The 25,548-nt window shown below is 38.5% G+C and overlaps 2 protein-coding genes across 2 annotated transcripts in view; one reads left to right on the top strand and one right to left on the bottom strand.

The window, feature by feature from the left end:
• Positions 1 to 29: 29 nt before the first annotated feature.
• On the bottom strand, positions 30 to 12,386 carry LOC139936706 (N(4)-(Beta-N-acetylglucosaminyl)-L-asparaginase-like). Its single transcript, XM_071931583.1, has 10 exons — positions 12,060 to 12,386; positions 10,660 to 10,765; positions 9,921 to 9,968; positions 9,386 to 9,498; positions 9,100 to 9,160; positions 8,262 to 8,313; positions 6,843 to 7,036; positions 6,002 to 6,109; positions 4,714 to 4,847; positions 30 to 2,559 (listed from the first exon to the last, which is right to left on the bottom strand). Exons 1-10 carry the CDS (start codon positions 12,244 to 12,246, stop codon positions 2,456 to 2,458), a joined length of 1,107 nt encoding a protein of 368 aa, XP_071787684.1. The 5' UTR covers positions 12,247 to 12,386; the 3' UTR covers positions 30 to 2,455.
• A 229-nt stretch (positions 12,387 to 12,615) lies between these two features.
• LOC139936703 (coronin-7-like) overlaps positions 12,616 to 25,548 on the top strand; it is a 45,475-nt gene continuing 32,542 nt past the window's right edge. The window contains exons 1-8 of the mRNA XM_071931579.1: positions 12,616 to 12,815; positions 16,816 to 16,901; positions 17,176 to 17,272; positions 18,420 to 18,571; positions 19,369 to 19,555; positions 21,052 to 21,176; positions 22,201 to 22,287; positions 23,864 to 23,946. Coding sequence (XP_071787680.1) covers positions 16,842 to 16,901; positions 17,176 to 17,272; positions 18,420 to 18,571; positions 19,369 to 19,555; positions 21,052 to 21,176; positions 22,201 to 22,287; positions 23,864 to 23,946 — 791 coding nt within the window. The 5' untranslated portion in view covers positions 12,616 to 12,815; positions 16,816 to 16,841. The remainder of the gene's footprint in view (positions 12,816 to 16,815; positions 16,902 to 17,175; positions 17,273 to 18,419; positions 18,572 to 19,368; positions 19,556 to 21,051; positions 21,177 to 22,200; positions 22,288 to 23,863; positions 23,947 to 25,548) is intronic.

Raw genomic sequence — 25,548 nt, 5'->3', positions numbered from 1 at the left:
CTTGATTATAACTAGTTGGTACTGTACAGTTGTTTGGGATGAAAATAGATTTAATGTTGACATTTCTGGTAGAAGAAATAAACGAACAAAAGATTTATAGCAATACATTCAGTAAATTAAAAACACATGACTCCCTTTAAAGGTAGCATTTTCTTAGTGTTATTAGTGTGTCGAAGTCAATGGGAGACTTTCAGGGCACTTGGTGGCAGCAGAATTACCAGGTAAAATCCATTGTTCTTGGTAATGTGCGCATGCTCGGAACTATGTAAACAATGGGAATTCACCTGGTAAGTCTGCTGCCACCTAGCGTCCAAAAGTCTCCCATTACAGTGTAGAAGACCAGAGCAAAATCAGCTCTCAAAACAATTTGAATTGCAAATGGAATTGAATTCAAGGTCTTTTTCTTTACTGTACAACAGCAATGGTTGGCAATAGATAAAGTGTGTCAATGTAGTTGAGGTTCAGCTTAAAGACACTGGACACTATTGGTAATTGTCAAAGACCAGTCTTCTCACTTGGTGTATCCCAACTGCATAAAATAACAAACCTATGAAAATTTTGACTCAATTGGTTGTCAAAGTTGCGAGAGAATAATGAAAGAAAAAACACCCTTATTGTAATACTTTGTGTCCTTTCAGATGCCTTGAATTTGAGACCTCAGCTGAGGTCTCAAATTCAATTCAAATATTCCAGTGAGAAGTTACTTCTTTCTCAGAAACTACGTTACTTCAGAGGGAGATGTTTGTCTCAATATTTTATACTATCAACAGCTCTCTATTGCTCGTTACAAAGTAAGTTTTTATGCTAACAATTATTTTGAGTAATTACCAATAGTGTCCAGTGCCTTTTAGCAAATACATTCAGTATTTGAGAATGATTCAACACTCAACTGCATTATTAGACTTGTTGACAAGTCGTTAAATGTCTGTCGTAGTAATATCGTTCCAACTCTCTGCAATTCTCGCGACATGGGCGATATTCTCCTGAGACTGCTGGCTCTTGCGAGAATACTGCTCTCTATTGTCCCATTTAATGGCGAGTAGAAGTTCGCCAAGAGCAGTGTTCTCGTGAGACCAGTATTCGATAGCAGAAACCTCAATCATTACGCCACCACCACAACTCTACTATCTCACCGCGACAAACCATTAATGACTTGTTCACAATTCTACTGCAATATGTCAGGCATGCAACTTTTCAGCTGATTTCCTCTTTTTCTTTTCAAAACAGTGCTATAGAAACCTGAAAAACACTGTACGAAAGTCAAGTGTGATCGGCCATCTCCTCTTTTTTTACAATAAGAAAGTTGCATGTCTGAATATGTGTGTTAACAATATGTACAGATAGATTCTAATCCTCCACCTCAAGGTTGTATACTACTATATTTAAATATTAATTTCTTATTCAATTGTATAATTTTAATTTACGAAACCACAAGGCAACTGCACCATCTCAAAGAACTGAATGAATTCCTTGAAATTGAGTACAAACTTTATAGTTTCTAGCCATGAGATTTTGTATGTTTTGCTGTAGTTGCATAATGTTTATGAATATTTATTACATGAAAATAGGTGTACAGTCTAGACAGATGTTTTGTCGTGTGAAGTGAGAAATAAACGTAAGTTATAACTAATTTGGAAGTTTGCAGAGTCTAGTATGTTACCTAGTCAGCATTTTATAATTTTATCATTGGTAACTAGACACTTGTAACGTTAGCATTATTTGTATCAATATAAACCACAAGGGAAACTGACTGGGTAAATTCTGAAATGATTTTTGGGGTTGAACAAAGAATTGACTAGAGTGGGATGCGAACCAACGATCTCCCGATTAATGTGCCGCATCCCCTTAAGGTGATCCCCTGGCTTTCCCTTCCCAGGTTGTATTGTAAATTGGGTGTGGTCCCTGGCTACACAGCAGTTAACGGTTGTATGGCTTCTGACTGGCACCCCCGAACAAAGATATTGATAAAATAGGGACACTGCCAATATAGGGCAAGATAGCTCTGTTGGTAGAGCGCCGGCACGTTAATCCGGAGATCGTTGATTTGGATCCCACTCTAGTCAATTCTTTGTTCAACCCCAAAAATCGTTATCATTATTTGATCACATTGTCCATTATTGATAAGCTTTATTTTCTCTACAATCCGACAAAAAGCAGACTGTATTATTATCTCTCTCCAAATAATATGTCACTATTTAATAATCATCTCTAATAATATGTCACTGATCTGAGTAAACCCCCCCCCCCCAAAAAAAAAAAAACTACGTTGTTGCATTTTCTTTTGATTTCTAGCGCATACAGTCGCTCCTAACCGTTTCAGACGTCAAACTTTTCATTTACTTTAACTCTGAACTGGTTTGGTGCGTCTCGGGAGCACCTGTCTGAAACGGTTGGCAATGTAACGTGGAGCAATCTTGAGACAATGAAGACGCACATACACATCAGTCAGCAGTAACTACTTCACCTTTTTCATGCAAGAAACTTCTGCAACTTGAGGGGCATGAAGTGCTGGATGATAGATTGAATAATGAAAGCTTGGAAAACCATAGCAAGCAGCTCCTGGAATGAAGAACACAATCAATACATAAGTATTCCAGCTGCAGAATCACCATGTTTGTCAAGGACAGGGCCCAATTTCATAAAGCCTGTAAGCACAAAAATTTGCTTAGCATGAAATTTCTTCCTTGATGAAAACAGGATTACCAAACAAATTTCCATTTGTGGAAGTGTTGTGGCCGAGCGGTTAAGATTTTAACTCTTTTTGTGGACCATCTAAGCCACCATGTCCCTTTATTAATTCATGTGCCTAGACCAAGAAGAATGAAGCCTGGTTCATACTGTAACAAAAATGAGTTTTAGTGATTTTTTGCCGTTTTAGCTGTCTATCATATTAACACTCTGTTTTTGTTACTTGTATTTTGTTATAGTGGGTTTGTTTTGCTAGAATTGGCTGCCCATAGCTGACCAACCAGTTGACCTTAGTCAGACCTTTTATTGTGTATAGACTGTGCAAGTCTCGCGCGCACCGGAGCGAGAAAACACGACAACTGAAGAACTTTATTTTTTTATGAATCAAATCTTTGCTTTAATTTATTCTTAGTGCTGAATCTGAACAACAAAAATACCCTATAGAGCTTGTTGAAATTAGTTTTAGCTTTTTAAACAAATACACAATTATCGGTTAAAGTCTATTTATTGACAAAAGTAAAACTCTGGGACAAGGATGTTTGTTTGATCTTAAATTTTTTGAAACCCCTTTTGTAAATCTACGCCCGATGGTCGCAAGGGCGTTAAATAAACGCATGACGCAGTTTAAAGAGGAAGCCAACCGAAGCCGACGCCTAAATGACCAATGAAAAGGCTTTTCACCCCGCGCGACCAAAACAAGCGTCTCGTAAGTTTCGTGATCGGAGATGGGCACAAATTCTTAATTTTTACCAAATAACCTGACCTGAGGTCAAGTTTAAATATCGGTTTTTCTGCGTTATTATGATGACTTTATTTTTACTTTTATATATGATGTTAATAAGTATTACATTTTTAACAACATATGTCATTTTTATGGTCATAAACTACATTAAACTAAAGTAATGGACGAAACAAAATCTCCCCAACGTAAAACTCCATAAGGTTGGGACCACAATGGTCCCGAAAGTTCAAATCCGCGCGAGACTTGCACAACAACATTGGTTAGGGTGCAAGAATGTACTATGCCACGCCCCAGAGGGAGTCATGCTTTGTTAAGTCCTTTTTGTTGCTGTAAACTACTGTACTTTCATTCACTAGCTGATCCTTTAGTGTTCTTTCTTATACAATGTACATTGTGTTTACCTGGGTCTAAGAAAGTTTAAAGAGCCTCTTTTCATTTCCCATGCTTTGTGATTTATATAAGTGCTTTTGAATCCACCATCAGCTGACTTTAGTTTTAGTACAAAATCACTGTGCACAGATTCACATTGAGGACTTGTGACTGGGGCACCAGAGTGGGAGCATCATGTCTGAACTGTAAGTCAGTGTTTTCATGGCGAGGTTTTCATGTGGTTACATATGCCTGCCTCTACTTGGTGATGATGTGTAGAGTAGCCACGCCTTGTTCTGTATGTAAGTTTACATTTGTATTTCTTTATACCCCGCGTCCTCTCAGCCATGCCATTTCGTTGTGCTTTCATGCCTATATCTTATTTTTTTGTAGAGTTGTAGGGCCCTTGGTTTTGACAGTGTCTTCCGTGTGCATGCGGCAGGGTAATATTTTAGGGGTTAATTTGGGGGAAAGTTGTTGTGTTACAGGCTTTCTAGCCCTCCAAGTTCAACAGCCAATTCGGCCTTAAGTTAACCCAACTTTAATGCTTAAAACATGGCTGCATGTACATGAGACACATTGGGCAGAATTTGGGGTTCCTTTCCTGTTTATTTTGGTTAATTAAGTGTAAGGTTCGATGGTTCGGTCAAAATGGCGGCATTCATTGATTTTAGTCCATACTGCCTCCCCACGTTTTTAAGTGAATTGAGATTTGGAAAATATTTTTGTCAGTTGAATGAAAAGTCGCTAAGAAATTACAGTGACGACAACTGGAAACTTTTGAATTGTTTGCAAATCCAAAAATGATTGGCTTGTTAAATTTTCTTTTGGTAATTTATCTGGCTATTTCTTTAATAAATCCCACAACTGGTTTAGATGCACAAAGGTTTGAAGACGACGATGTTGACACTCACCATATACTCCCTTCTTATTTGCTGCAACGACTGCCCCACTGAAGTCTGGGTAGAACTTGATAATTGGTGCCAATGCTTGTTCACATGCACTGCTTGGACTCATACCACGATTCATGTTATCAACAGCTCGCAAACTGAAAAGCAAATATAAATCATCTTAATTTTGGTTTTTACCCCAGCCCTGGTAGGACGTCAATCAGTGCCACTGAGTTAACGGAGGAGCCCAACTTGGGCTAGTTTTAACCCATACACCGATGTGTGTTAGCACTGTATACTCAGTACTTTCCTGAGTCCTGTGAAAAAATATCACAGTCATGTTACTCTGGTGGGATTCGAACCATCAACACTTGCAATTCTAGAGCAGTGTCTTACCAACTAGACCACCGAGATTGCCCGGTAGCTAGAGGCAGTTCAAATCCTATGTTTCGACAGTTTCAGGTACCACAACGATATAAGAGATGTTAATCTGCATACATGTATGCCTCAAGCTACCGGGCAATCTCGGTAGTCTAGTCGGTAAGACACTGCTCTAGAATTGCAAGGGGTAATGGGTTCGAATCCCACCCGCGTAATATGCCTGAGATATTTTCTCACAGGACTCGGGAAAGTACTGAGTAAACACATTGGTGTATGGGTGGTAAAAACCAAAATTAATGTTCTTTATCCCCGATGCAAATTTAACAACTCTAATAATGTACTTTGTGTATCCAAAGTATTTAAATGTCATTACTTAAACAGTCTCCTGACGATGACAAGAGCCAGCTAGTCGAAATGTTTAGACCAAATAAGAACTCCGCGGTAATGAAGTTAATAAGATCCTCTGTAAGCTAAAGTAGTAGTCCCGGTTGATTTTCTACCTTCTGCCAAGGTAGTAGTTAAAAAGCAGGACAGTGCTCTCCAGAACTGAAAACTTAAATATCACCAAATATCACCAAATTGAAAATAGTGAATTTTGTTTCCATTCGGATCGGAATTCGTCGGATCGAACGTAAAGCCGTTGGTCACATGTGCTGTGTAACGCATGTAAAAGAACCCAGTGCACTTATCGAAAAGAGAAGGGGTTCACCCCCGTATTCCTGGCTGTGGCTGCTGTATGCACCGTAGCACCTTGTAAACCCTTACAAGGTGCTACATAATTGGGTCTCAGAATTCATCACTTCAATAACCTAATTTCTGAAAGTTTGTATATACTCAGCGCCTTGAGTACCTTGTTCGGTAGATACGTGCGCTATATAAGACTTTGATATTATATTTAGCAGAATATTGTTGCAATAAAAATGTTGAATACCTTGGAAGAAATCTCATCATAACATCCCCATCTCCCGTAGCAGCTGCCCCTCCTACGTCATTATCAACGTAACAACCAGAACCAGTTATTGGGGAATCACCAACACGACTGTAGAAATAACACAAAGCAAAAAGGCACTGTACACTTTTGGTCATGTTGGTTTAAAAAAAATAATGGTTAGCATACAAACTTACTCACAAGTAATTGAGAGCTGTTAAATAACTTGTATTTTTCATTGTATGCATTTTGCACTTCTGTATTTTGTGTATTTTTTTTATTCAATTGGTTTTCACTCTTTCACTTTCCAAAAGCGCTTTGAGACTTCATTGCAATTTGCGCTATATAAAAACTGCATGTATTAATTTTGGTTTTTACCCATACAACGATGTGTGTTTATAGCACTGTATACTCAGTACTTTCCCGAGTCCTGTGAAAAAATATCACAGGCATGTTACTCGGGTGGGATTCAAACCCACGACACTTGCAATTCTAGAGCAGTGTCTTACCAACTGGACTACCAAGATTGCCCTGTAGCTAGAGGCAGTTCAAATCAGGGGAAATTTAACATATATTATATATATGCAAATTTAACATCTATTATATAAAACCATTAATTATTATTGTTCTAAAACTCATAATTTTGGCAGTCTCCCTATTTTGTCAATACCTCTGGTTGGGGGTGGGGGTGTTCAATTTGTCAGCTTGCTATCAACCGGTGCCTTTGAATGGTTTTGTTCTAGATACTGTGCGACTTATAAAGTGTATGTTACTATTAATATCTTTGTTTGCTTGGGAGGGCGGGAGTAATCAGATTATTATGCATGATAGAAGTCATCCTTACCCCGGTACTTTATGATTAGCTCCATTTGTTGTCGTTCCACCAGCCACATTCCCAGCTTTGTCTATTACAATCATTCCAATAGTATCATGGTTACCTTGATTGACTTCCATGTTATATCTCGGCTGTTGTTTGAGTGATTTACCGGTGGCTGGTACGTAGGGGCCACATGATGAATCCGAATCTGGAACAACATTCTACACAAATAAAAACATTCAATGGGTATGTCACTTTAATACATGTATCTTAAACTGTATTAAAGATACAACAATGTACAAGATACAACAATGTACAAGATACAACAATGTATAAGGCATCAATGACAGAAACCCAACTGTAACAGTATCTTTAAAGCCATTATACACTTTCGGTAAACAGTATTGTCCAAGTCACACACTTCGTGTATCACAACTTATATATAAAACAACAAACCTGTGGAAATTTAGGCTCAATCGGTCATCGGAGTCAGGAGAAAAAAAACGGGAAAACCCACTCTTGTTTCCGCGCGTTTCGCCGTGTCATGACATGTGTTTAAAATAAATCCGTAATTCTCGCTAACGAGAATTTATGTTGTTTTACCGTTTTCTCAAAAAGTAAAGCATTTCATGGAATAATATTTCAAGAGAAGGCTTTCACCATTACCTTCTGTAAACCCTGTAAATTATTTGTAAATCTGTGAAATATTTTTTTTTCTGTACCGAAAGGGTCCAATGGCTTTAAATCAATAAGGAACATTTAACTTTTAAAATTAAAATATTTGTTAGCATAAAAACTTACTTGGTAATGAGCAATGGAGAACTGTCGATAGTATAAAACATTGTGAGAAACAGCTCCCTCTGGAGTAACATAGTTTTTGAGAAAGAGGTAATTTCTCACTCAAATATTAAAAGACTTCATGCATGAAGCCTTTAATTAGGCATCTGAAAGCGCACAAATTTGTGCAACTAGGGTGTTTTTTCTTTCATAACATTTTGTTGCAACTTTGATGACCAATTGAGTCAAAATTTTCACAGACTTGTTATTTTAAGCATGTGTTAGGAAACATCAAATGAGAATACTGGTCTTTGACAATTACCAAAGGTGTCCAGTGGCTTTAAGTTTGTGCAACCCTTTGTCCTTAAACACATGGACACATCGTTTTCCTTAGAGATAGCAACCAAGAAGTTCTTGTCTCTTTTGTTATACATGAAAGTCCCAAGTTTGAATGTCACTATGTACATAGTCCGATCCTGATTTTGTTTCCTCGAGAACTAGCATCTCAACAAGGCATCTGCTCTGCTACCAAGTGGTTAAAATAACAAAATAGTCATGACTTTTCCTGATAGTTTAAATTCCTGGATAACATGAGTGGGGACTGCTGTTTGCTGTAACAGATAATACAAACAATCTCAATATGAAAAACTTAATATGTCAAATTATTACCTGTCTGAAGTTTGGTTGACATTCTTTTGCCTTCCATTGTTTCCAATCTTCACTGCACAAAAGGATATGAAAGTTATTGTTTCAATCAAATATTCATAACAATTTTATATATTCTCGTTTTTCCTGCCTTATTTGGAATACCTCAAGATCTTGTATCACATAACACACAGAGTAAATCATAATATCAGTTCTGTAATATTTACTTATCTTTAGGATAATAATTTATTATTGAGCAATTTTGATCAAAGATCAGTAAGTACTGTACAATGTCATGCCTTCAAATGTTTATATTTAGTGCTACAAAATTTTAGTTGAAAACTCTTGCTGCTGTGTTCAAGTGATTTTTGTGCAAGTCAAGTCGCGAGTCTAAGTCAGCGACTTGAGTTAACAACACTCCAGGGCCCAACTTCATGACTCTGCTTACCGTAAGCACAGAATCAGTGTTACAGAAGCAGGGCAAGCGTATTTCACAAGTTAGCGGCGAATTTTGGCTTCTGCGCATGCGTACTCCACGTTACTAGGCCTTCTACGCTTACAAGGCTAGCGCAGAATTCGGCGCTTGCACGTAAGCAGGGAATCGTGATCGTAAGAGCAGAATTTGGCGGTAAGCAGAGCCATGAAATTGGGCCCACGGCATCCGGTTACAGTTGCTACTTGAGTTTGGAGAAAACACAACACAACCAGCAAAGGTGCAAAGTTTACTGCGATTTGATATTTATGACATCATCATCATGTCACTCTTAAATACACATCTCTGTTTCAGGGTTGATGCTCGTAACAAATTTGAAGTTTCATTAGAAACTGGTCAACATTCATTTAAAGAGATTTTGTTACTTACATTGAAGTGTTGGTAGATAAAGTTTCTTCTTTAAATCCCATTTCCTTCGCAAATTGTGTGGCTGCGAGAACGAAAACCATAAAACAAGTCAAGTAATGTTATTCTTTTTGGTTTTACACCCATGTGTGTTAGCATTGTATACTCAGTACATCTATCAAGTACAGTTGATTAACATAAAATGTAACATAAAATGTTGATTAACATATGAAAACAAAGCCAATATTTGCATAACACTGACTCAACAGAAAAGCTGAGCACTATTTTTTTAAATATTATAAATACCAACCTAATTCTCCCACCAACAAAGTGTGTTTAGTATAATTCATAACGGCTCTAGCCACTGAGATTGCACTCTTGACTCTACGCAGACAGCCAACTGAACCAACATCATGAGTCACACTGAAAACAAACAAAAACAACAACAACAACGACATTCAGTGCATAGATTTTAACTTCTCCAATTCATTTCATTCTATGGCATGTATGGACAATCTTTAAACCATCCTTGGAAGAAGTTTGAGGTAGTTTGTCTCTACACACAAAAAAAACACTTCAAAGCCAGACACCTTGCAACAAAATGATTGCGTTATCAATGCACGCCCTCGGTTGGATGAATAGGCGTGCACGTATTCTGCGCTGAGCAATTTAACCAATAGAAAGCGTTCTCTTTGCGTCGTGATTGATATCGTTTCTGACCTGAAAATCAGAGGTAGAACTACAAACTACATTTGTAAGACCCAAACATGGTTCACAGTTATTTGACTGATGGTCTGTTACGTGTTTACATTTGTTTGGGTTGGATTACGATTTAACACACTCACCCATCCATTATCATTGCATCCAAAGTTGTCTCACCATTTTCATCGGGGCTGTTGATTTAAAAACATACAAAGGTTTAATCCTTGACGTTATTTCACTTCCAAATCTTGTTTCTCAACAGAGAACAAAAAACAATTAGCATTTTATGAAAACCTATTGTTGTCTTTCCTTTGTTAGGTCAGGGTTTAATTGTGACCATGATTACATTCAGTTTCAAAAAAATAACCGTGCCATGGGAAAATTGAACAATTTTAGGAAACCCCAGCGATGAATGATGAATCATATCATTGTTAATCCAAAATGAATCCCCGATGCAAGTTTAACATTAAATCGTTTGCAGTACCTGCTGCTAAAACATAGGATTCGAACTGCCTCTAGCTGCCGGGCAATCTCGGTGGTCTAGTTGGTAAGACACTGCTCTATAATTGCAAAGGTTGTGGGTTCGAATCCCAACCGAGTAATATGCCTGTGATTTTTTTCACAGAACTCGGGTAGGTACTGAGTATGCAGTTCTAACACACATCGGTGTATTGGTTAAAAAACAAAATAAAAGTTTAAGGTTATTTATGAACTTTACAGTACGCAGGTTTTTCTTGCTGAGAATATTCAACTTGTTGATAAAGAACAAAAACTACAAAAAGAAAGTTTTTACAAATCGAGGGCTAAGAGTAGACTAGAGAGACAAAGTTGTTCAGGCTGAATGCATTTTAACAGCTAAATATAACTTTCAGAATATCTTACTGATTTCCAAAACCAACACTTCCATCAGTCTGTTGCTCTTCACAGACAGTACATCCTTGTTCAACAGCATCTAGTGATGAACCACCAGACGTAATCACACTCCATGCTGGCAATATCAAAAATAAGATTAATAACAACAAGTACTAGCTACAATTATCATGATTACGTGGTCTACTGTGAACAATGCCAATTTTACACAGGATACCCTACCATTTTTGGCCAGATAGTGACAAATTGCGCCTAAATGTCGTGAGTAGACTAGTTGCGATAACGTAACCCTCCTATTCTTCTTCTTCTTCCTTGTAAAGTGCAGCCTTCAAATGGTTGAAGATGTACGCACTGCGTGTGAGCGCATGTGTTATCACAACTAATAATTGACTAGTTACTTCATTCATAGAAAGTAAGATCACGTTTAAAATGTGGTGAGATAAGAGGGACGGGACAGTGAGACTTCGAACTTGTTATTTTTTGGCACAATCAATAAATTGAGCTCAGGGATGCCTGAGATAAGTCGTGTAAGTTGAGCCGCGGATCACACACCACCCCTTTTGTGATTGCAAATCCGGCAGTCACTGTGGTCCAATGGTTATACTTCAGTTCAGGGGAGGACTTGCAATCACAAGGTTGTTGGTTCGAATCCCCCAGCTAACCACTGCTTTCACAATGAGTCACTAGGTTACAGGTAGGTATAGGGTAGTAATAATGTCAACATGATTAGTTAAAGCCATTGGACCCTTTCGGTACAGAAAAAAAAAAAAAGTTCACAGATTTACAAATAATTTACAGGGTTTACAGAAGGTAATGGTGAAAGACTTCTCTTGAAATTTTAGTCCATGAAATGCTTTACTTTTTAGGAAAACAGTAAAACAATATAAATTCTCGTTAGCGAGAATTACGGATTTATTTTAAACACATGTCATGACACGGCGAAACGCGCGGAAACAAGAGTGGGTTTTCCCATTATTTTCTCCCGACTCCGATGACCGATTGAGCCTAAATTTTCACAGGTTTGTTCTTTTATATATAAGTTGTGATACACGAAGTGTGGGACTTGAACAATACTGTTTACCGAAAGTGTATAATGGCTTTAATGAATCAAAATTTCGTAATTTGAGCAATTCATAATCATTCATAATCATAGACAAAAGACACTAAGAAATAAACCAATGTTTGTAATATTGATCATGAGCATGATGTGAGAGATTGGCGGCTTGGCGTTTAAATTTATACCCAGCCCCCCCCCCCCCCCTCCCCCCAGGCCAAGCCTCACCTGACTCGACTGACTGACATGTTTGTGTGTGTGTGTTTGCTCTGCTGAGTTCCCTTGCTTACTTGTGATGGGAAGATCATCTAAACAAACAAACAAACAAACAGTGTATTGTTTGTAGTTTCTATCTTACCTTTGGCTGTAGCATTAGTAAATGGCCACGTATTGATGACCAGAGGCAAGATTGAACTCTTGTCTGACTTTGTTGTTCTTGTTGAGCATCCTGAGCATGCTGCTGAGCCTGGGGAAGTCATTGTCAGGATTGTGATCGATGTTATTGTTAAAAAAAAGTAAAGGCTGGAATAGTTTAAATAATGCATGGCCCACGAGGTGTCTGTATGAAGATGATTGAAGCTGCGTTGCTCAGTAAATGGTTTAACCTCATTCTACGGTGAGAAAAGCAGTAGGGGAGGGCAGCTTTACATCATCAAGTTAGCAGCGGTGGCCATGTTTAATCATGTTTACGTTTTATTTTCACTCGGGAGAAGTTTTAAAGCAAAAGAGGGCGCCCTACACTATTTACGGTCGAGTCAAATGAGTCAATGGTCAAAGGGAGGACAGAATCTCTGGAGGGACAAAAATCTCCAGCCACACCGGCGTCCGTAAAGCGCAAGAACTGAGTCAAACCGGGGAACAAACATCTGTTTAAATCTGTCCAAAACAAAAAGTGTATATACAATAAAAATAGAGAATACAAAATGTTTTGTCGCTTTATAAAAACTACAAAAATGAGCTCTGCATGCTGGTGGTGAGGCCCTGAGCGTGTGTGGTGGTGCGGGGCGACTTGTGTCAAGTCTAGTGGGTAGAGCCCAGAAAAGTGGGAAGTGTAGTTTTGTGTACTTCCGCGGTTTTGGACTGTTGCTGAAAAACTGAAGGCTAATTGATATAGGTGAGTTTAATCATCCTGGTCATCTTGAAGTTTGTCAATAGAATAATAAAACATCACTTATAGTTTATATTACACTTGAGATAAAGTTAATTGCTTGCAATGATACGCAATCCCATGCAAAATTAGACTCAGCTCAGATCGGAAACATCAAACAATGTCAAACATGTCAAGCATGGCTGGCATGACCTCTATGAATGGCATGACCAACTTGCACCCACTGTCCATGGCCTTTTATTTGAAACGAACAAAATAAATAAATAAACTAATGCAATGTATCAACAGATGGCCTAATTACATTCCTTGGTTTGTTATTAGAATAGAAGTATGCAATTGTCTAGTAAAACACGATGAACGTTGATGCAATGTTCACAAAATCACACACCACGGACGTGCCAATGACTGCATGGCCAAGCAAGGCAAAGGACTGGAGGACTCTGTTCAGACAACTCGACCATTCGGACCACTCAACCGTGAGACAATGTGACCATTTAGACAACTCAACGGACAGTTTTTTAAACCGTCGGACAACTTGACTTGGGACAAAGACAAGTCGACGGATGACCGTGACTGGTGACAGTCGGGTCGCGCACAGGGCCGGTCGGGGAGGAGGAGGGAGGGGGGGGCAACTGTACTGTAATGACTGGAAAAGTTTCCGTACGGCGCCACCACTTTTTCATTCGATATGAAATAATATAGTATCTTATTTACCTCAATGAGCTATCCCTTTTTGTAAAAATGAGTGAAAAGGTGGTGGCGCCATACGGAAAGTTATCCTAATGACTTGGCGCAGGGCATCCCCCGTGGTTGGGCCGACCTGACACAAGCAAAATATTGGTAGTTTGCACGAATATCTGGGGCGAATGAGGTTGGGGCGTTAATTTATACCTAGATTTATTTTTACTGTTTACCATGTGTTTTTATTGTTGCTAATAAAGTATAAAGTAAATAAAAAATAAATTGTACATGTGACTACGATGATACGTTTACAGCGATTACAATCGAATAAAATATTTTTTTCTAATAATTTTGTTTAACCGAAATCGCACCTCCTTGAGATGGAGGGGGTTACCCAATGATTAATTTTTTTTTTAGAAATGCAGGATTTAGGCTGATACAGGAAATTCGTGTAAACATGTCAGTAAAGGAAGTCGACCATTCAACCATCGACTTGTCTTGGCCATCCGTCGAGTTGTCTTCAAGTCTACTTGTCTGAACTGTTGAGTTGTCCGAAAAGTCAAGCTGTCTCAACCGTTGAGTTGTCCGAACGGTCGAGTTGTCTCAACCGAGTTGTCCGAACGGTCGAGCTGTCTCAACCGTTGAGTTGTCCGAATGGTTGAGCTGTCCGACGGACGAGTTGTCTGACATCCCCTCTCCCTACTTATACCTAGAAAAGTTCCCTCGTGAGCGGGAGCCTTATAATTTCTAGAAGTACTCTCTCCCCCTCCACTTCTTCAGTTCTTGAGGGAGTCCAGTGTTGTTACTACCCTCAAAACATATTGGGTCGTATAAATAAAAAGTAGTACTTACTTTTACTTGAAAACTTCAAGTATTTACTACCATCCATATGAATAAAAGGAAGTAAAAACTGTTACTTAAAAGTATTTACTAAAATGCTAAAAGTATCTACTTTTACCAAAAAATAAATTCTTTTAATTTTAGCACTTATTTACTTCCATATGAATAAAACGGAGAATATACTACAAAATGCAAGCTAGTACTAGTGATTTTTCAAGGTAGCTCCAGAGCTACCTTGGGCACAGAAGTAAAAGGCTCGTCCGAAGAAATGACAGTGTTTATGAATGTTCCTCACAGGATAAATTGTTTAGTCCAAAGGAAAGACATCACTGAAATATTAAATAGACACATACACAGTGTTTCACAAAAGAAACAATACACACAAACTCAAACAGCTTTAAATCAAACTTGTTTATATATGCCGAGGATAAAATAAAACCGTTTGTAAAAAACCTAATTGTATCATTACAGTAAGCTTTTTAAAAAGATATAAAGAATTTTTTCAACTCAGAAATGAATGCCTCAATCATTAAGGCTTATTGTTCATAAAATCAGAAGAAGTAATTTTTTAAACAATTAAATGCATTTCAATAGAATGTTGTTCGTGACAATTTATCCTGTGAGGAACATTCATAAACACTGTCATTTCTTCGGACGAGCCTTTTACTTCTGTGCCCAAGGTAGCTCTGGAGCTACCTTGAAAAATCACTAGTACTTACTTGCATTTTGTAGTATATTCTCCGTTTTATTCATATGGAAGTAAGTGCTAAATTTAAAAGAATTTACTTCCTGGTAAAAGTAGATACTTTTAGCATTTTAGTAAATACTTTTAAGTAACAGTTTTTACTTCCTTTTATTCATATGGATGGTAGTAAATACTTGAAATTTTCTAGTAAAAGTAAGTACTACTTTTTATTCATACGACCCAATATGCTCAACATCAAGCGTACTGACAATGTCACCAATGCCACCATCTAGGCCTACTCCATGACTAGCTCAAACCCTCTTGTGGAGCGTGTAAGAAGTCGTCAGCTCAAGTTCCTTGGGCACGTACTTCGGATGCCAGATGATGAGTTTGTCAAGATTTATGCCTTATACACACCAACCTTCGGGAAAAGAAGACCAGGAAGGCAACGCACATCATTCCTGACATCTACAACGTCTGCTTGGAGATGATGAAGGCATGCTTCAACCAAGCCAAATCTCCACACCAAGATCGTCGTATTTGGAAGAAGCGAGTAGTCGCCTGTTACGCAGCTGAAGGATGATGATGATATGACTTCCCTCTAGTACTCGTCATCGGTATAGGACCCACACACCGAGGACCTGATTTCCCAGGTGGTACAGCGGCATGCTGCAAGATTTGGAAGATTTGTGATGGCTGACTTCAACCAAAAGAACACTGTCACCAAGATGTTGGAAAACCTCAAAAGGCAATCTCTTTACGAAAGCAAAGCATCATGCTGTATAGGATTGTGCACGGTGTTGTGGCCATCCCAGCCACACCTCCCTACTTACACCCATCTTTATCAAACCAGACTACTGGCCACCATCTACAATTCACACAAAAGCATTGTAGAATACACACATACCAGCATAGTTTCTTCCCAAGTGTCATCTGTATCTGGAACACTCTACCAGCCACTGTGGTTTCAGCTCAGTCTCTGGAGGTCTTCCAGAGCCGCCTGAATCCACTCACCCTCCATTAGTCTACCACACAGACATCTTTTTACTTGCATCTTGATTTTAGTTGCAGCACATTTCGTTTGATTTGTTCCCGTGATTAAGCACTTTTGCTCCCAAGTACTATACACCTCTGGAGTGTACTCATTGGAAGATACATGTAGATAGATTAGCCCAGGTTGGACTCCTTCTTTGCATTCAACGTGACAGAGTCAAGGGTATTAAATAATGGGGGTTCGGTTGCCAAAGAATTTATACCAAAATGTTTTTATATACAGTAGCCTAGAGTTACATTGTTGAAGAAGCTGAAGTTGGCATCTACATCTTCACACAGCTTTTGTCTGGGGTTTGTAGCACAACTAACTCTTTCTGTTTATTTATTTATAATTTTTTTTTTTTTTTCAGGCTTTAAAAACATAAAACAATGAGAGACATACAAAAAAAAAAAAAAGGAAACAGAAGCCTAGGGGTTGCCCAAAAGCGAACTAAGTCACTATCCAAAGGGACAATCCCTTTAAGTAGAATAAATAAGACATAAAACAAGCAATCAACAAGGGGAACGTTCTAGAAATAAAAATGAACCATTAAAAGTTAGTATTATTTACAGCAATAAAGTGCTTCATGTTTCTTTCTGTTGCGTAAGCAAAATCTTCTTGTATAAAACAGTGAGTGTCATCTCCTTTATTTTTTGTTTCTTGTCTTGTCTGTACAGACAACACATGGTAAATCTAAGTGACAGATGTTGTCATCTTGGACTCAAAGGTACCAAAAAGTAACCATTTAAATATTACATTTGTTACAGAAAAGCTACACAACCAGGACTTCAAAATGAGTCGCTTCGGTGCATCCAAGTTCAAAAATGCAGTACCAAAAGTCTCCAAGAAAGAGGTGAACCCTTTGATTTTCCCTGTACTACTTGATTTGCTAGTTGCTATTTAGCCCGTATGCCTACATAAGTTCTGTTCAACATGATTATTTTATTTGGTTCTTATAACTAAAATTTTGTTTTCAAATACATGGTACTTTGTGAAATGGCCGAATAAATAATAATAATAATAATAAGTCACCAGAGCTTGAGTTCGGTGGTGGTGCTCTACCGCTCGGCCAAGACACTCTTAAATATAAGCATTGATTCTAATTGTTGTTCTATCTATGACTCTAGCAATGGATCAATGATATCCCTATTGGCTCACCATCATCATGTGGGAACCACATCAAAGCAAGCTGTAAGTTCATGGCGTTCAACACCAATAACACAGGTGAGATCATTAAACACAATTGTTGCACGCTGTAACGGGGTCCATGGCGTTTTGTACACCCGAGGGGGGAAATGGCACCCAAAGAGGCGAAGTTTTGCCCCCGAGGGTGTACAAAACCCATGGACCTCATTCACGGCCTGTAACAATTGTTTTGTTCCCTTGGTAACAGCATCATTCCTGTTCTCAAAGTTTGTTGTCCTCATCAAACATTTATACGATGGAGTATGCATAGTTTAATAAGCAGACGAACAGTTGTCCAATCAAGAAACAATTCTTCACTGTTCCCTCAAAACCACGGCTGTTTCGAACTAAGCACTGGAACTGCCAGCGGTGGTAACAATCAAGGTAATGTACACCTAAACAAAACTCATGTTCTTTGCATACTTTACAAATATAACATAGTTTGAGGGTGACTAGTCGTTGATAGTTCCCGAGGCGAAGCCTCGGGAGCAAGTTTGCCTACTTCCAATACCAAGGGGAGCTCATATCGACTAGTCACCCAAAATAAACCATGTTATGTTTGTTTTGCTATACTTCATACATGTTACTGGAACATGATTTGGAGCAAGGGAAAATGACGACTTTGAAATAGAATTTACATGATAAATTTGTTCATGTGTTGGATGTCGCAAGAGAGAGCGATGTTCATGCGTGTATACAAAACAGTACCACGATCGTAAAGCGCATGACAAGTAGAATAGCGCCCGGGTTGATCGGTCGCACAGTGGTAATGCGCATGACAAGTAGAATAGCGGCCAGGCGCTATTCTACTTGTCATGCACGTTTACATTGTGCGTGATTACTCGCGTGCGTGCTTGGTAAACAGCAAAAATAGCACCTGGTACGTGATGACGAATGGACCAGTAAGAACTTGACTCTTGATCATACATGTATGTATGAGGTACAGTAATAAAGATTATCAACTTTTCCCCCAGGTATCCTGACATGTTTACAACTGATGTCCAGGGGTTGATTTCACAATGAGTTAAGACTAGTCTTATCTCGAGTTTGGACGAGTTACTCCTCCTAATTTAGGACTACCCATACGCTTTTAATATCTCCTAGGACTAGTCCTAAGTTAGGGCTAGTCCTAACTTTTTGAAATCGACCCCAGTATGTATAATATGATTTGGTGTTGATATTGTAGGTGGCGGTACCCTGGCTGTTATACCATTAGATAAATCAGGGCGTGGTATGTCATCTCTACCAATGCTTCATGCACACTCAGCCTTGGTGACGGATATGGACTTCTCTCCATTTGATGACAACTTATTAGCAACATGCTCAAGTGACAATACGGTAGGATATTGATGCTACTTTTGCCATCAAATGGCTCGGTTTATGGTCATAAAATATTGATTATAATTGTTCCATAAAATGTATGTAAGAAGAAACTATAAATAAATAGAAAACTTCCGGGTACAACCATGTGTAAATCTCTTTTAAGTAAGTGTTGGCTCTGAAAAGAGCCGATTTGGTCTCGACGTTGTGAACAGTATACTGTGCTGGTCTTCTTCTTATTTCTCTACACCATGCAAAGCTTTAAACCAAACTTGCAAAGCTTCAACAAGCATTTGCTTTCAGATGCCTATGAATGACGAAGCTTGCAATGGTACGTTTATTTGCCATCACATGACGGCCAATCCTCCAATCAAACAGCAAGGATATGTGGTGATTTTATATAAATTGTGTTAAAGACAGTGGACACTATTGGTAATTACTAAAAATATTTGTTAGCATAAAACCTTACTTGGTAACGAGTAATGGGTAGAGGTTGGTAGTATAAAACATTGTGAAAAAAGGCTCCCTCTGAAGTGGAGTAGTTTTCGAGAAAGGAGTAATTTTCCACGTTTTCGAGACCTCAGATTTAGAATTTTAGGTCTCGAAATCAAGCATCTTAAAGCCCACAACTTCTTGTGACAAGGGTGTTTTTTCTTTCATTATTATCTCGCAACTTTGACAACCAATTGAGCTCAATATTTCACAGGTTTGTTATTTTACGCATATGTTGAGATACAGCAAGTGAGAAGACTGATCTTTGACAATTACCAATAGTGTCCAGTGTCTTTAATGTATGAACTATTTTTTCATTTCAGATCAAATTGTGGGATATTCCTGAGGGTGGCCTCACAGAGAGTATGTCTACTCCTAGATGCATGTTAACAAAGCAGGAACAAACTGTGCAGAATGTGCTGTTCCACCCAACGGCAGATCAGCTCCTGGCTTCATCATGTGACAAGACTCTTCACATTTGGGACATTAACAAAGCACAGGAGTGTATAGGTAGGGCAAAACAATGAGGGGTAGAAAAACATTTTGGATTGCCCTTTCACCCGATTTTTTGCTTGGATCGGTCGGTCAATTCTTCTTCTTTTTTCTCTTTTTTTTTTGGAGATGTCAAAGGATGCCCAAAACTGTATAAACATTTCATGGAAGATCTAGTTGTCAAACAAGCAAGGTATTTCATCTTATACATCTCACTTCAAGCGTCTTTATTTTGGCAAATTCCTTCAAAAACAATTTCCACAAGTCATTTCATTCACTATGTTTTTTGTTCATTCAATAAACGAGCGATACCATATATGGGCGTTACTGGCAACAGCGCCCTCTGTTGTTCAATGGATTGTTAGACTGGTTCCTTGTGAAATCGTGACGTCGGATAAATGGGCGTGTGGTTTGATATGCGACACAGGCTCGCGCTATCCCTAGCGTGTGATGAGGGAAAATCTATCTCCGTTGCGCATTTTCGATGGATATTATTTTATTGTCGACTGTAAGTAGTCGGCCCAAAACAAATATTTTAAACAAATGGTCATATTTTAAACAAAGGGCAATCGTATCTACCGTGTTGTAAGCGTAAAACATTCATGAAATCAAAATTCTGAAGTAAGAAAAGAGAAACCCCCCCCCCCCCCAAAAAAAAAAAAAAAAAAAAAACTGGCGGTTGGGATAGGGCAATCCAACAATGTTTTTTTCTTTTTTCGGCCTAATGATAATACGGAAAAGTTTGCGGTAACACAATGTAATGACTCTCTAAATGAGTTGGGTTGGCTCTGAAAAGAACTGTTGGTTTCAACTCCACCCCAACTCATTTAGAGATAGTCATTACATGGTGTTACCGCAAACCTTTCTGTATCGTATTTCCACCATGCAAAGTTTTAAATCCTACTTAATAATGATAATACTAGTGGCTTCTTATACCGCGTATATACGTCACTCAAGGCGCTTTATTATACAGTGTTTTCTTTCAAGGTATGTGGGACTACGTTTGAATAACGAGACCTACTCCTTTTACATACATGTAGCACCATGTGATGGTTTACAAGGTGCTGTGGCGCATAATGCTGCCAAACAAACCAGGAACACCGGGGCGAACCCCCTTCTCTTTTTGATAAGTGATTTGTGTGTGCGTGCATGCCTGTTGCTTTTGCACCTTGGACCATATGTCTACCCAACCCTCCTCGACAATGATTAAATCTCCTTTCAAAAATATAAAGCAGAAAGAGTAGAAATTTTTTGGGGGGGGGGGTTGTAGTGTGTATGAGTGTTTTCACCCATTGGTTTTTCCCACCTATATGGCAGAGTATCCGCAGCACAACATTGCACAAAACTGGCTAAAATTATTTGTGAAAAAAACCCGACTCTGTTCTACGTGTGTCGAATGTCAAGAAACGTTCTGGCTTGCAGGGTAGTTGTTTTTTCAAACATGACTTTTTTTGTTTTTATTGCTTTTACCTGACTAACTGAACTGTATACATGTATCTTTTTCTTCTTTGCAGCTATGAATGTACACACACAGCAGATTCAAGGTGTTTCTTGGAGGCAAGATGGTGGTACCCTAGCAACCGCTGCCAAAGATAAGAAATTAAGAATCTTAGACCCACGGACAAACAGCGTTTGCTTTGTAAGTCATCTTTCATAAAAAGAATACCATGTAACATATATTTGGTTTGCAGTAACACCATGTGTGTATCTACTTGCCAGGTAGAGTTTGTTCTTTAGAGAACTGTCTTTCTATATTCTACTACCACGGAGTAGATTTATCGGATTGTTCGGGAGACTTCTCAGTTCTGAAAAGAACTGTGCTGCTTTTTAACTACTACGCGGGCGGAAGGTATAGAAAGTTGGATTGGACTACTACTTTAGCTTATAGAATGTTATTAACCACACTACCGAGGAGTGAGTTCTTAAATTGGTCTCAACGTTTTGACTAGCTTGCTCTCGTCATCGTCAGGAGCAGGACAGTTCTTTTCAGAACTGAGAAGTCTCCTGAACAATCCGAGGAATCTACTATCAGCGGTAGTAGAATTTAGCAAGACAGTTCTCTAAAGAACAAACTCTACCTGGCAAGTAGATACACACATGGTGTTACCGCAAACCAAATATATATTGATACCTCACCATGCAATGCCTAAAATCATAAATATTACCTTGTAAATCAACAAATAAATAGTAGAAACAGTAACAAAACAGTACAAATTTTGACGTCACAAATTCGCAATGAATGATTCGCAACAGTTGAGCTGTGATCAACTCCTGCGAAACATTTTCTGCGAAAACACCCCTGTGACGTCAAAATTTGTTTCTATTCGCTTCCAATATTGGACCTCTTCAGGAAAAAACTGTGAATAAACGGTTCCATGGTAAATTGCAAAGCTTAGAACTAAATACCAAGAACAAAAACTGAAATATTAACCCTCTTGTGCACAGATATTTAGAAAAAAGAACATGTTCAACTGTGCTTTTCTCAAAAATTTTCAATATCACGGCCTGTTGAACATAACAACAAACGAAAGCTCAACATGGGGGTTGTAGTTTTTAATTTATGGAATTTGAAGTGTTTTTGGTGGTCGCTAGCGACCGCCTTGTGCATCAAAAGGTTAAGAAGGTGTTCCTACATTGTGTGTTTAAACATTACTGTTTTAAAGGAGACTGATGGCCACGGTGGTAACAAAGAAACCAGAGTATGTTGGCTCGGAGACGCGGACTTTATTCTGACTTCTGGATTCAACAAGGTAAGAGGATATATTTATGAATATTTTCCGTCATCTAGGGAACTATAATATTGACAAATTGTATAAACTAAACAACTGGACTTACTATTTTAATAATAATATAATAATATCAAAGTCTTATAGCGCACGTATCTACCAAACAAGGTACTCAAGGCGCTGAGTATATACAAACTTTCAGAAAGATAGGTTATTGCAGTGATGAATTTTGAGACCCAATTATTTAGCACCTTATAGGGGTTTACAAGGTGCTAAGGGGCATACAGCAGCCACAGCCAGAAACACCTGGGCGAACCCCTTCTTGCTTCGATAAGTGCACTGACTTCCTTTACCTGCGTTACTCATCACATGGGACCAATGGCTTTACGTCCCATCCGAAGGACGAAGCAATAGTTAAGTGTCTTGCTTAAGGACACAAGTGTCACGGCTGGGGATTCAAACCCACACTCTGCAGAAACACCATTTTGCACAGTGACCCCAAAACGGGTCACCAACCTTTTGCCTCTAGAACATCAGTCGGCCTGATGATACACCAAGGATAGGGTGTGAAACTGTCGTCGGTCACAAACAAAATAAGTAACTCTAGTTGTTTAGTTTGTAAAATTGTTCTAGGCAAGATGGCATCATAAATAATCACCACCGGTTTACAAGAACAAATTCTGTCAATTTTCTTCGAGTTCATAACTCAATCTGTTTGTTGTTTATTAGTTGCCCCAAACAAAACAAAACCACAAAAAAACATACAAACAAACAATCAAACAAACAAAGTTATAAAAGCAAAAGAATATCCTCTTTCTGTAAAGTAAGTATTGTTTTGCCCCTGTCCGAGGGGCAAATCAGAACAGTAAATGTTAACAAATATGTTTTGTTATAAATTGCTTTATGGCCCACTCACCTACACATCCCAAATTTAATCGTTTTAAACATTGAATGGATTCATTATGTTGAATGGACCAATGAGAATTTGACTCTCGGTCATGAATATGTATGAGGTATAGTAATTTGATATGGCCATCATCTTGCGTACTTCAAAATTAATAAATCTCCTAACACATTATTCATAAATACCCCAGACAGTTTCGCTATTCCTATTGGTGGTGAGCGCCTCAGGTGGGGTGTTTAAACAGCAGATAAAGACACAGCTACAGCTGTTTAAGACCAGCTGGCTTTGCGTGTTTGGCGCGCAATACTCATGAACGCCAATTTTACTTACACAGAACGCAATTCATAGCCATTAATAATGGCGCGTAGTCTATATTGTACACTTGCGTATACACAACCTAACACACACAAAACATTTTTTACAAAAGTTGTTGACAATTTTACAAACTTCGAAAATTTGCAAAAGAAACAGTGTCACAGATTGTCTATAATTGTGAAATTATTTTGCTTGTTAACATACGGGCATTTATGAATGGGAATAAAAGAGTAGCGACTTGTTCTTAAACGGCCGTTTAAAACCTTGCAGGGTCGTGACCCTGCCGGTTTTAAACGGACGTTTAAGAACGAGTCACTACTATTTTATCCCCTTTATATAAAACATGTACCGGTTAACCCTTGTTATTTTGTTTCCCTGCAGTTAAGAGACAGAGAAGTGTGTATTTGGGATCAACGCAAGTTTGTCAAACCAGTTGCTTCCCAAGACTTCGATAGATCAACTGGGTAATATATTCAATTTCATTGAGTCACGTTTCATACACAAAATACTGTCATACTATGAAATGTTATTGAGACCAACTGGTGCTTAATTCAGTTTGATGTAGAATAAAATGTACTGGGCCCAATTTCATAGAGCCGCTAAGCACAAAAACTTGCTTAGCATGAAATTTCTTCCTTGATAAAAACAAGATTACCAACCAAATTTCCATATGTTGCATATTGCTTGTTACTGGTATTCAGCTGTTGTTTGCTTATCCTGAAAATCAGGTGGAAATTTGGTGGGTAATCCTGTTTTTATCAAGGAAGAATCTTCATGCTAAGCAAATTTTTGTGCTTAGCAGCTCTATGAAATTGGGCCCTGGTGAGACTTAAAGGCAGTGGACACTATTGGTAATTACTCAAAATAATTATTATCATAAAACCTTACTTGATTACGAGTAATGGGGAGAGGTTGGTGGTATAAAACATTGTGAGAAACGGCTTCCTTTGAAGTGACATAGTTTTCGAGAAAGAGGTAATTTTCCACGAATTTGATTTTGAGGCCTCAGATTTAGAATTTGAGGTCTCAAAATCAAGCATCTGAAAGCACACAATGTGACCATGGTGCGACAAGGGTGTTTTTTTTCTTTCATTAATAACTCGCAACTTCGACGACCGATTAAGCTCAAATTTTTACAGGTTTGTTATTTTATGCATATGTTGAGATACACCAAGTGAGAAGACTAGTCTTTGACAATTACCAATAGTGTCCAGTGTCTTTAAAGGCACTGGACAACTTTCATAATTGTCAAAGAACAGTGTTCTCACTTGGTATATCCAAACATGCATACAAGAACACGTCTGTGGAAATTGGGACTTGGTTGGTCATCGAAACTGCAAGAGAATAATGAAAGAAAAAACACCCTTGTTGCACATATTTGTGTGCTTTCAGACGCATAATAAAAGGCTTCAGGCCTGAAGTCTTTTAATATTTAAGTGAGAAATTACTTCTTTCTCAAAAACTATGTTACTTGAGAGGGCAGCCATTTCTCACAATGTTTTATACTATCAAGTAAGTTTTTATGCTAAAAATTATTTTGACTATTACCAATAGTGTCCAGTGCCTTAAAGATTTAATTGTATACACATATTGACTGGCAACGAGGTAACTAGTATACGTCTATTCCCACGAGGGACTTTGAGTGACTAGAAGAGCGACCTATTTCCCGAGGCCGAAGGCAAATAGGCCCCTCTTCTGGTCACTCACAGGCCCAAGGGGGAATAGACGTACACTAGTTACCGAATTATGCCAGTCAGTACGTGTTTTATAGCACAGCTCGGTCTAAAAATGTCAAATAGAACAGAAAAAGGAATTTTGTAGTTTCTTCACGGTTCAAGTCAAGAGAGGGCGCTGTTACCGCGGGCACTATTTGCAAAGAACAGTACCCGCTCTGGTACTACTCCCGCAAAACGCGCGCGCGATCACTAGCCTATAATTAGTTCATCACATGTGATTCAGCCAACCAGAGTACAGAAAAAGCAAGAGGTGTGTTATAATAACAAATAGTAAATGGCCTGACGTTTCGACCCTTGTAGTCTAAAGAGAAATATATATACCATAGATCC

Source organism: Asterias amurensis, chromosome 4 (genome assembly GCF_032118995.1).
Source record: "Asterias amurensis chromosome 4, ASM3211899v1".
NCBI classification, from domain to species: Eukaryota; Metazoa; Echinodermata; class Asteroidea; order Forcipulatida; family Asteriidae; genus Asterias; species Asterias amurensis.
The sequence above is the reverse complement of the archived record's forward strand: the minus strand, read 5'-3'. Positions and strand labels throughout refer to the sequence as shown.

What these genes read in the sequence shown, in the direction of transcription:
- LOC139936706 (XM_071931583.1), bottom strand. Translation starts at nt 12,246, where the DNA reads ATGCATTATTTAAACTATTCCAGCCTTTACTTTTTTTTAACAATAACA. An exon ending in GATGCAATGATAATGGATGG is followed by an intron (nt 9,499 to 9,920) that starts GTGAGTGTGTTA and finishes GTTTGTTTTCAG; the next exon opens with TGTGACTCATGATGTTGGTT. An exon ending in GTCAACCAAACTTCAGACAG is followed by an intron (nt 7,037 to 8,261) that starts GTAATAATTTGA and finishes TTATTTGTGTAG; the next exon opens with AATGTTGTTCCAGATTCGGA.